General features: G+C 41.7%; 1 protein-coding gene and 1 long non-coding RNA gene across 2 annotated transcripts; both read right to left on the bottom strand.

The window, feature by feature from the left end:
- On the bottom strand, positions 1–3,985 carry LOC137125587 (uncharacterized). Its single transcript, XR_010914177.1, has 3 exons — positions 3,909–3,985; positions 3,438–3,753; positions 1–1,971 (listed from the first exon to the last, which is right to left on the bottom strand). It is a non-coding gene; the product is annotated as an uncharacterized lncRNA (long non-coding RNA).
- A 1,997-nt stretch (positions 3,986–5,982) lies between these two features.
- LOC137125559 (protein NLRC3-like) lies at positions 5,983–10,295 on the bottom strand. Its single transcript, XM_067501212.1, has one exon. It carries the CDS (start codon positions 7,036–7,038, stop codon positions 6,463–6,465), a length of 576 nt encoding a protein of 191 aa, XP_067357313.1. The 5' UTR covers positions 7,039–10,295; the 3' UTR covers positions 5,983–6,462.
- Between the last annotated feature and the right edge of the window lie 1,473 nt (positions 10,296–11,768).

Here is an 11,768-nt window from a genome sequence, read left to right as displayed (position 1 = left end):
TTATTTTCCTTTGCCCACAGTTCAACACAAAGCCTCTACACTTACAGTTGTCCACTCTTCTTGGCTGAGCATTCATTCATCACACACACCAGCCGTCAAACACGTCAATCACTGACTGTCAATCTTAAGGTGGAGGCTTAACCGCTAAAAAACGTTTTTATGCCACAATACATATTTTTATGTGCAACCTGTGCATTTTAATACAATCCAATACAGTGACTCTAGCATGAATTCTACTTTTACAAGGTTAGAATTTCTCAGTTTTTAGGCTGAAACTGTCAGAAAGGTGATGATTCTACTATGTGTTTATTATTGAGGTCATAGTGGGTGATGGAGTTGTACTGATGTGCATTATAGGAAGAGGTGGTTCTAAAGTTTTGGCCCCTCATTCATTTTGAACTTTGACCTCAATAAAAAACACAGTAGGTTTAAGTAAAGTAGTAAGTACATTAACATTATGACCTTGTAAAAGTAGAACTCATGTATAATGTCATAATTCATGTACTGCAGTAACAGGGGGTCATAATGTTTTGCCTGATCTGTGTATGTGGAATAACAATAACAGGAAGATTTACCTGTGGAGCTGTTGCCTCATCATTCATCACTAGAAACACACTCATATTCAGTCCAGTTTACTACAAATCTTCAGGCTGAGCAAGTTCTGAGGGGGGGTCTAATTTCTGTCTTCTTTCTTGTTCTTCACCCAGTGATTCATGTCAGGACCAGGATTTATTTGATGTGGACTGGGTTTAATGGACAGGAGTTGTCAGTTTATTAGGGACACCAACAGCGACACTAAGTCAGTCTGATCCAACAGGCCCACGATAAATCCTTCAATCACAAAGGGGACAATGTTCGAACTGTCTCAAACTGGTTTAGAGGACCTGATCTGCCTGCAGTGTGATCACTGAGCTGGTTCTGGACTTAGCAAACAGCTTCATTGATCCAGATGCAGGAAACGAAATGAGCTCCAAACTGTTCCCACAGGAGAATGTGTTAAAATGAACTTTTCCCTTCATGATGGGACAATTTATCAAAGTGAATCAGTCAGACAAGTTTCAAAAGGACAGATTCTTCTCTTTTCTCTCTCTCAGGTTCAGCAACAGCCACTGACAAACCCACGTGGGTTCAACACTGCTCTGTAGTCCAAGACCTCGTCTCCTGATGACATCGTGTGACTCACCTGTTGGACCGTATGGAGCACGAGACCATGATGAGGACAGGGAGGCTGAAACAGACGACTGTCCTGGCTCCCTCATAACACAGCCCTGACCCCTAGCACCTGCAGGGTCCACCTGTTGGACACCGTCAGGGTTCTACAGCAGTTGTAGGACAGGATGGACAGATCGGGGACATCGTACATGGAGCCACAGAGACAAGAAGGACCTAAAGCATGATGTGATCCTGGATACAACAGGTGCAGGTGTGGTTTGGATCTAAAACCACGTGACCTCAGTAAACGTGGCTTGGACCTCTGACCCTGCAGACACACAGATGAAGACTTGTCCCTGCTATGACTCTGTCCAGTTCTAGTTGAGAATCAGAGACAATTGACTGAGTCTCAGTCGGGTTCTCTTCAGATCAAAACCACACACTGAGAAGTTCCATCACTTCCTACTGAGGTGGGAACACGGACTCTGGTGGTTCTGGACTTACGCACACAGCTGGTTTGTGGGGGGGACCGGCTACCTCCTTTAAACCAGCTCCACTGAACCTACTACACTCCTACATCCCGATACTGCAGTGAGCAGTCGTTCTCTGGTACTGGACCCACACCGGTGCTGCAGGACTCAGAAACCAGTTGGTTCCAGAATCCAAATACCTGCTTTTTGTCCCTTCATGTCTTCAGGTCCCATGATTAAAGACAGTGAGGCTTTGGTTTCCTGCTCTGTCTCAACTTTTGCTTTCCTGGTAGGACCTTCCTCTGTCCTCTGGTCCTCATGTCTCTGGTCCCACTGATCTAGAGAGTGTCTTCATTTTGGAAAAGGAGAAAAAAATGACATAAGCACACACAGGAACTTTCAGTTTGTTGGAAACATTTCTGTCACTGAGCATTTCACATGTTATTTTTCCTGATTTGAAACTTTCCAAATGAATCTGTATTATTTTGGCGATATAAAGCACTGATGTTCACTAGTTTACACTGTAACTCCATAAAAGTCATTGTCACGATTCGCATGTTTAATTTGGCATGTGTTTTACGTCGGATGCCCTTCCTGACACAACCCTCTGCATTTATCCAGACTTGGGACTGGCACAAGAAGACACTGGCTTGTGCCCCCTTGCGGTTGCATTAAACTACAACGAAAATATAATTAATTAATTATCACACTAGTAGTTATGAAGTAAACTATGATTATTATTATTTAAAATAATGTATACAACTTAGTCTTTTCATGTGTTAAATGTGTAAATACCGTATTTATGCCACAATATATATTTTATGTGTATTAGTGAGTGTAGCTCTGTTGTAGTTCATGCTGATGTCCGCCAGAGGGAAACACTGGACCAGGCAACAGCATCAGAAACATTTACATTAGTAGTTATTATGATGAAATGAACTGTTAAAAAACTGAAATGATGTTGACACTGATCAGGCATAACATTATGACCACCTGTGTAATTTAATACAAACCAATACAGGAGCTCTGCCATGAATTCTACATTTATAAGGTTAGAATTCCTCAGTTTTTAGACTGAAACTGTCAGAAAGGTGATAATTCCTCTATGTATTTAATATTGAGGTCAGGGTTAGAGGTTAGGGTATTGTTTTTTTATTGTGAAAACAGGAAAAAGCTGAAATTAAAATGAGCTAATAACACAATTTTAATTTCAAACAAACTCGTCTATTCTGCACTCAGTATAACTCTCTACAACCACTTATTCTACTACTACAAAGATTATTTTTTTATTTTTTTGTCCTTTCGTCTTATCTCGTGAGTTCAGTGTCGCCAAAGTGAATCATTGTTTGAATGTTAATTTGGCACAGTTTTTTACGCCCGATGCCCTTAATGACGCAACCCTCCCCAATTTTTACCGGACTTGGACCAGCACTGCACAGCTGGGGAAGGGAATGGGCTGTTAGGGGGTTCATTGTCTTGTACTACTACAAAGATTAATAATAATAATACTAAGTGTTATGAAGTTTCAAATGATTTATGAAAAAGTAAATAATAAAAAATTCCAAAAGCAATTAATTTCAAAATGCTTCATTAAATAAATTTACTTTAGAAAAGTAAAATATAACATTTACAAAAATATGAACTGGCAGATGTTCTACTTCTTAAAAATCTGATAAAAAACAGGATTTGAATTGTAGAATCAGTTTTCTGTATCAGGACTTAACGAGCTGATTCACTATTTCTCATTTCTCATACACTGCTACTCTGTCAGAGGAACAGAATGAGGAGGAGACTGATGTTTCCATATTATTGTACCTGACAAGGTAACCACGATCACTGCCAACTAAATTCCAGGACTGATTGTTTCCTCCAAATCAACACTATCCACTGTTTCCTTTTCTCCTGATTCCTCTGTAATTCACTGAAACGTCAATCACTCTGCTCCACTCGACCTCCCAGTAACAGCGACCAATCAGGATATTACTACACAGAAGATGATGCAAGGGGTCAAATCTGTCTGGATGATCAGGATATGACTGATCCTCCTCCACACGTGTCACCTTCCTGTTGTTGTCAGACAGTTGTAGTTTCCTGTTCACTGAGTTTGTGTCGATTGTGAGTTGACAGAAATCTGATGGAGAGAACAAGACACAAACAGCTGCAGTTATTAATCCACCATCTGTTCATTTCTTGACACTTTGATGATGTGAATGAGTGATGTGACAGTTTGAAGATGGTTGAATGTTGCTGCTTTGTTTCCATCAATCTCATTAAAAACACACTTACACTTCCTCAGACCTGCTCTCAACCATCGTTCTCCACCAGGCTCCACCCTGAAAGGAGGAGGGGGGTCAGAGCAGCACATTCTCTGTCATCATGCACACATGGACATTACATGTCTCTCAGACACACTGTTTAATTATTCTGTTGTAATGGAGGCTTGTATGTAGGGAGGGACATTCAGCAAAGACTAAAGGAACTGGAGTCTGTATCAGTCCAGGATAAAGACTCCAATACACAGACAATGTCCATGTTTGACGTTAAAGGACATAGAGTTAAAAACCTGTTTATTATCACACTGATCAAAGTATGAATGTATGATAGATTATATGGACAAGAATACTTGGTCATATTCATTACTGAAAGACCCACTAAGCAGGATTTGGTCCTATGGTACAATTGGTTTCCCCTGTAGTTGCTGAGTGTGAACGACTTGTCGTAAAAACCAGTTCTGCTCATGAACAGAGGAGCATCATGTGCATTTGTTACTGAACCAGTAAAGAAAGATGCTTTCTTTACTGTACCACAGTGAAAAGTAACACTAACAGCAGCATAACAAGGATTCTGGAACAATCTTGCTTTGTTTAGTTTGCTTGCTTAAGTGTTTTAGTTTGAGAATGAAACAGCAGGACCAAACTGAATAGGCAGCACAACATAGCAAAGAGTCTACTATGTCGTCTGTGAGCTAAGAGGGCAGAAAGTGGAAAGGAAGTAGAATTGGAAGGTGCAGAACTTCTCTTTTCCTCTGCATATTTGATGTATATATGTTCATTTGAAGTTGCATATGCAGTTGCCATGTCAGGCCTGATGTGGCCTGATCGTATTTTTTTGATCTAGATTTTATTTCTTAAATGTTGGATCTAAAATCCTAACCAGGGACAGGGGATGAAAATGGGCCCTATACACAAAGCATGGATTGCTTAGATGTAACAATGTTTAGTTGTATTGTCCCTAAAATAAATACATTAAAAAATAGTGTTAATTCTGTTAATGATTAAATCTCATAGACATGCAGCACTTTAGGTGTCACTGATAAGTGTGAAACGAGCAACTCACGACAAGAGATTATGGTGAATCTCAGAGAAAAGAAGAAGAGGTTTAAGACAAAATTACAAAACGTTCCTGCATAACGCCCATTTTCTGTGGCTGCATCAGACCTCTGCTCCCATACCTGAGAGTGTCCAGTCTCCAATGGGAATTCTTCAATCCAGCAGACAGCAGCTTCACTCCTGAGTCTCCTGGATAATTGTAGCTCAGGTCCAGTTCTCTCAGATGGGAGGGGTTGGAGCTCAGAGCTGAGGCCAGAGAAGCACAACCTTCCTCTGTGATCAGACAACCTGACAGTCTGCAAACACACAAAACAAATCAGGAACCATCTGTGAATAGTTGGTGTGTTTTTCTTATTATGTTTCTAATTTTTGGTTCAGCTTTATTCCGGGAAAAATGTATTTGGTAGGAATTTGGTGTAGTAATAAACCCTAAACATTATGTTGAATTTAATATTTCTCCTCATGGAAAGTAATATTCTTAGTTAAGAATGTACTGCTGAACATAAGTACACAGCCCAACATATGTTTACTATTTGTTCAGTTATGCAAATCAGCTGCTGATTTTCACATGAATACAAAATTGTTTCACATTAGCATAAAACAAATATTATCAATATTGTAAAATCAAATCATCATCACATATTTTAAGTTTTGCTTCAGTGGGTTTTATAATCTGTTCCATAATGACACCGTCTGTCCTCAGACCCTCAGAATCAAATCAGGAGAAACTCCCCCCCAAAAAACAGTTAAAGAGTTTGATGAATCCTGACCTAAGAGTCTTCAGTTTACAGTGTGGACTCTTCAGTCCATCAGAGAGTAATTTCACTCCTGAATCCTGCAGGTTGTTGTTACTCAGGTTCAGTTCTCTCAGACTAGAGGACTGGGAGCTGAGAACTGAGGACAGAGCTTCACAGCTTCTCTCTGAGAGGTTACAGATTGAACTCAGTCTGGAGAGGAAATAATGACAGGATCTTTCAATATAATGTAGCAACATGGAATTAATAAAAAATCTACATACTTACACAGTTTTCTTAGAAGCTTTGACCACAGACAGCAGCTTCAGCAGAGCCTCTTCTGAAGCACAATATTTCTTCAGGTCAAACACATGCAGATCTTTTTGTGATGACAGTAAGATGAAGACAAGAGCTGACCACTGAGCAGGAGACAGTTTATTTGTGGAGAGACTTCCTGATCTTAGGTACTGTTGAATCTGCTCCACTAGAGAACAATCATTCAGTTCATTCAGACAGTGGAACAGGTTGATGTTTTGCTCTGCAGACAGATTCTCACTGATCTTTTTCTTGATGTACTGGACTGTTTCCTGATTTGTTTTTGATCCACCTGTGGACTGTTTAAGCAGACCTTTTAGCAGAGTCTGATTAGTGTGCAGTGAAAGACCTAGAAGAAAACAAAGGAACAAGTCCATGCCTCCATTTGGATTCTGTAAGGCCTTGTCCACAGCACTCTGATAGAACAATTTGGAATTGTACCTTTTTTCAGAAGTTAATTGTTCAGTTAGCAGATTGACTCCAGAGTTGAAGAATGTCAGATGGACATGAAGAGCTGCCAGAAACTCCTGAACACTCAGATGGACGAAGCAGAACACCTTGTCCTCTCTCCTCTTTAAAGATCTGTGTGAACACTCCTGAATACACTGAGGCTGCTCTGATATCGATGCCACACTCTGTCAGGTCTGATTCATAGAAGATCAGGTTTCCTTTCTGCAGCTGCTCAAAAGCCAGTTTTTCCAGAGACTCAATCATCTTCCTGCTCTCTGGACTCCAGTGTTGGTCTGTCTCAGCCCCTCCACCATACTTGATGTTCCTAAGTTTGGACTGAACCACCAGGAAGTGGATGTACATCTCAGTCAGGGTCTTGGGCAGCTCTCCTCCCTCTCTGGTTTTCAACACATCCTCCAGGACTGTAGCAGTGATCCAGCAGAAGACTGGGATGTGGCACATGATGTGGAGGCTTCGTGATGTCTTGATGTGGGAGATGATTCTGCTGGCCTGCTCCTCATCTCTGAACCTTTTCCTGAAGTATACCTCCTTCTGTGGGTCAGTGAACCCTCTGACCTCTGTCACCATGTCAACACACCAAGGAGGGATCTCATTGGCTGATGCAGGTCATGTGGTGATCCAGAGGCGAGCAGAGGGAAGCAGGTTCCCCCTGATGAGGTTTGTCAGCAGCACATCCACTGAGGTGGACTCTGTAACATTAGTCAGGATCTCATTGTTGTGGAAGTCCAGAGGAAGTCGACACTCATCCAGACCATCAAAGATGAACACAACCTGGAACTCTTCAAACCTGCTGATTCCTTTGGTTTCAGGAAAGAAGAGATGAACAAGTTTACATTTACATTTACATTTAGTCATTTAGCAGACGCTTTTATCCAAAGCGACTTACAAGTGAGGTACAAGGCAGCAAAAATCTAAGTCAAGGAGAAAACATCAAAGCAAAGTCCTATCAGAAAAGTGTTCACAGTTCACGAGATACAAGTGCAAGAGAGCAGAAATTGTTTTTTTTTTTTTTTTTAAAGATTTAAGTGCATAGGAAGATGCGGAAGAGTTCAGTTTTCAGCAGTTTTTTGAATATTGGGAGAGAATCAGCTGAGCGTGCAGCGTTTTGTAGCTCGTTCCACCATCGTGGGATCATTGCGCTGAACAGTTTTGCTTGGTGTCTTCTATGCGGTGTTGGGACCACCAGACGTCATTCGTTGGCAGACCGCAGCGGGCAGGAAGGATTGTAGACTTGAATGAGTGAGTTGAGGTAAGCGGGAGCTGTCGAGTTAACAACCCTGTAAGCAAGAGACAGAGCTTTGAACCTGATGCGAGCAGCAACAGGAAGCCAGTGTAGAGATCTAAAAAGTGGTGTGACATGGGTCTTTTTTGGCTGATTAAAAATTAGGCGAGCTGCCGCATTTTGGATCATCTGCAAGGGTTTGATTGTGGATATCGGTAACCCCATCAACAAAGCGTTGCAGTAATCAAGACGAGATGTGACCAGCGCCTGTACAATGAGTTGGGTTGTATATTCCGTGATGTAGGGTCTGATCTTCCTGATGTTGTAAAGAGCAAATCTGCTGCCCTAGAGACTGAGGAGATGTGGTCCTTAAAGCTCAGTTTGTCATCGATGATGACCCCCAGATTTTTGGCCGATTTAGTGGGACAATCACTGTAGATCCAATGTTGATACTGATGTTGTGTTGCATCAAAGGTCTGGCTGGGAAGACAAGGACTTCGGTCTTAGAGAGGTTGAGTTGAAGGTGTCTCTCACTCATCCAGGCTGAGATGTCTGAGAGACAGGCAGAAATGCGCGATGAGACAGTGGAGTCGTCCGGTGGAAAGGACAGGAAGAGCTGTGTCTCATCAGCGTAGCAGTGATAGGAAAGACCATGTGAGTGAATGATGGCACCTAGGGATGAAGTATAGATAGAAAAGAGGAGAGGACCAAGAACTGAGCCCTGTGGCACACCGGTAGAGAGGCTATGAGAGTGAGAAAGATGCCCCCCGCCAGGATACCTTGAAGGTTCGTCCTGATAGGTAAGAACAAAGCCAGTCTAGAGCTGATCCAGAGATGCCCAAGTCAGAGAGTGTGGACAAGAGTATCTGATGGTTCACAGTGTCTTGATTCCACCAAGCTGAAGTTTTTCTCTTTCAGCACATTCAGCTCTCTGAAATTCAATGGAAATGTGAACTGTATATCCTGGTTGGCTTTGTCTTCCGCCCAGTCCAGAGTGAACTTCTGTGTTAAGACTGTTTTCCCAATGCCAGCCACTCCGACTGCGACGCAGGAAGGTAGAGCGGTTGTCCACAAATCTCACAGTTGTTGGTTCAATCCCCGCCTCCTCCAGTCACATGTTGAAGTGTCCTTGAGCAAGACACTGAACCCCAACTTAGTTGCTCCCGGTGAGTGTTGGCCAGCTGCATAACAGCACTCCCATCGGTGTATGAGTGTGTGTGTGATCGTGAGTGTGAATGGGTAAATAAGAAGCAGTGTAAAGTGCTTTGAGTGCCAATAGGTAGAAAAGTGCTATATAAGTGCAGACCATTCCCTTTGTCATCACTCTTCTAATTGGTCCATCTCTTCCAGGTGAGGCTTTAAAGATGTCTTCAGGTCTGATTGTTGTTTCTGGTCTGACTGGTTTCCTGGATGCTGTTTCAATCTGTCTGACCTCATGTTCATCATTGACCTCTCTAGTCCCTCCCTCTGTGATGTAGAGCTCTGTGTAGATCTGATTCAGAAGGGTTGGGTTTCCTGCTTTAGTGATGCCCTCAAACACACACTGGAACTTCTTCTTTAGGTGAGACTTGAGTACATGTTGACAACCTGCAGAAAAAGATTCTGGATAGAAAGAAAAAACAAAATGCCAGTAAATTCAATTCAATTCAATTCAACTTTATTTATATAGCGCCAATTCACAACAAAGTCATCTCAGGGCACTTTACAAAATAAAGTCAAGATTATAAAGATATATAAAGAGAACCCAACAATTCCCCCTGGAGCAAGCCATAGGCAACAGTGGAGAGGAAAAACTCCCTTTAACGGAAGAAACCTCCAGCAGAACCAGGCTCAGGGTGGACGGCCATCTGCCTCGACCGGTTGGGGTGAGTGGAAAGGGGAGAGAGAAAAGAACAGAGCAACAAAAAGCAACAACAAAACATCGGGCAGATTGGTAGGACCAGTAGCTGCACGCTGGAAGACACACAGCTTCAAAGCCGGGGACACCTGCAGAAAGGGACAGAGAGAGGGGGACAGAGGAGGACAAAGACAACTACGGGAGAGAACACACAGAGTTAATGACATACAGTGGTGAGAATTGCGGGGTGAGAGGAGAGGAGAGATGGTCAAGAGGAGGAAAGGAGCTCAGTGCATTGGGGGGTGGGTCCCCCAGCAGTCTAAGCCTATGGCAGCATAACTATAACTAACTATATGCTTTATTAAAGAGGAAGGTTTTAAGCTTAGACTTAAAAGTAGAGAGGGTGTCTGCTTCCCGAATCTGAACTGGGAGCTGGTTCCACAGGAGAGGAGCTTGATAGCTAAAGGCTCTACCTCCCATTCTACTTTTGGAAATTCTGGGAACCACAAGTAGGCCTGCATTCTGAGAGCGAAGTGGTCTACTGGGATGATATGGTGCTATGAGGTCTTCTATATATGATGGAGCCTGACCATTCAGAGCTTTATATGTAAGAAGCAGGGTTTTAAATTCTATTCTAAATTTAATGGGAAGCCAATGGAGAGAAGCTAGTGAAGGTGAAATATGATCTCTCTTGCTAGTTCCAGTCAGCACTCTTGCTGCAGCATTTTGGATTAATTGCAGGCTCTTTAGGGAGTTACTGGGGCATCCTGAAAGTAGGGAATTACAGTAGTCCAACCTAGAAGTAACAAATGCATGGACCAGTTTTTCGGCATCACTTTGAGACAGTATGCTCCTAATTTTGGCAATGTTCCGTAGGTGGAAGAAGGCTGTTCTAGAGATTTGTTTTATATGTGACTTAAAGGACAGATCCTGATCAAAAATAACTCCAAGGTTCCTTGCAGTAGTACTGGAGGCCAGACTTATGCCATCTAGGGTAACAATATGGTTGGACATCATATCTCTGAGATTTTTGGGCCCAAATACTATGACTTCAGTTTTGTCTGAGTTTAAAAGTAAAAAATTGTGGGACATCCAGGCCTTTATGTCTTGTAGGCATGCTTGAAGCTTTATTAACTGATTATTTTCATCTGGTTCCATAGATAAATATAGCTGGGTATCATCAGCATAACAGTGGAAATTTATGGAGTGTTTTCTAATAATGTTGCCTAAAGGAGACATATATAAAGTAAAAAGTATTGGTCCTAACACAGAGCCTTGTGGAACTCCATAGCTAACGTTTGTGTGCATGAAGGATTCATCATTAACATGAACAAATTGAAATCTATCAGACAGATAGGATTTAAACCAACCTAGTGCAGTTCCTGTAATTCCAATTTCATGTTCCAGTCTCTGTAATAAAATGTTATGATCAATGGTATCAAATGCGGCACTAAGATCTAACAGAACAAGTATAGAGATGAGTCCATTATCTGAGGCCATGAGAAGATCGTTGGTGACTTTTACCAGTGCTGTTTCTGTACTATGATGAACTCTAAATCCTGACTGAAACTCTTCATACAAATTATTCCTATGAAGGTGATCACATAATTGTTTTGCGACTACTTTTTCAATTATTTTAGAAATAAAGGGGAGATTAGATATTGGTCTGTAATTGGCTAAAACACCTGGGTCAAGACAGGGTTTTTTAAGTAATGGTTTAATTACAGCTACCTTATAGGCCTGTGGTACATAGCCTGTTTCTAAAGATAGATTGATGATATCTAATATGAACGTATCTATTAAGGGTAAAGCTTCCTTGAGCAGCTTAGTTGGAATAGGGTCTAGCAGACAGGTTGTTGGTTTAGATGAGGTAATAATTGAAGTTAGCTCAGAGAGATCTATGGGTAAAAAGCAGTCTAACAGGGAGTGGGGCCTTATCCATGATTCTAGCACTGCTGTACATGAAGATCTATCTGTAATTTTTGGGGGGAGGATCTGGTGAATACTTTCTCTAATAGCTACAATTTTATTCATAAAGAAGGTCATGAAGTCATTGCTGCTCAAAGTTAAGGGAATAGTAGGCTCAACAGAACTATGGCTCTTAGTCAGCCTGGCTACAGTGCTGAACAGAAACCGGGGGTTGTTCTTGTTTTCTTCTATTAATGATGAATAATATGCTGTTCTGGCATCACTGAGAGCTTTTTTGTACGTTTTTAAACTATTTTTCCAGGCTAAATG

Source organism: Channa argus, chromosome 4 (assembly GCF_033026475.1).
Source record: "Channa argus isolate prfri chromosome 4, Channa argus male v1.0, whole genome shotgun sequence".
Taxonomy (NCBI): domain Eukaryota; kingdom Metazoa; phylum Chordata; class Actinopteri; order Anabantiformes; family Channidae; genus Channa; species Channa argus.
Note: the sequence above shows the minus strand (reverse complement) of the source record. Positions and strands in the feature narration are given on the sequence as shown.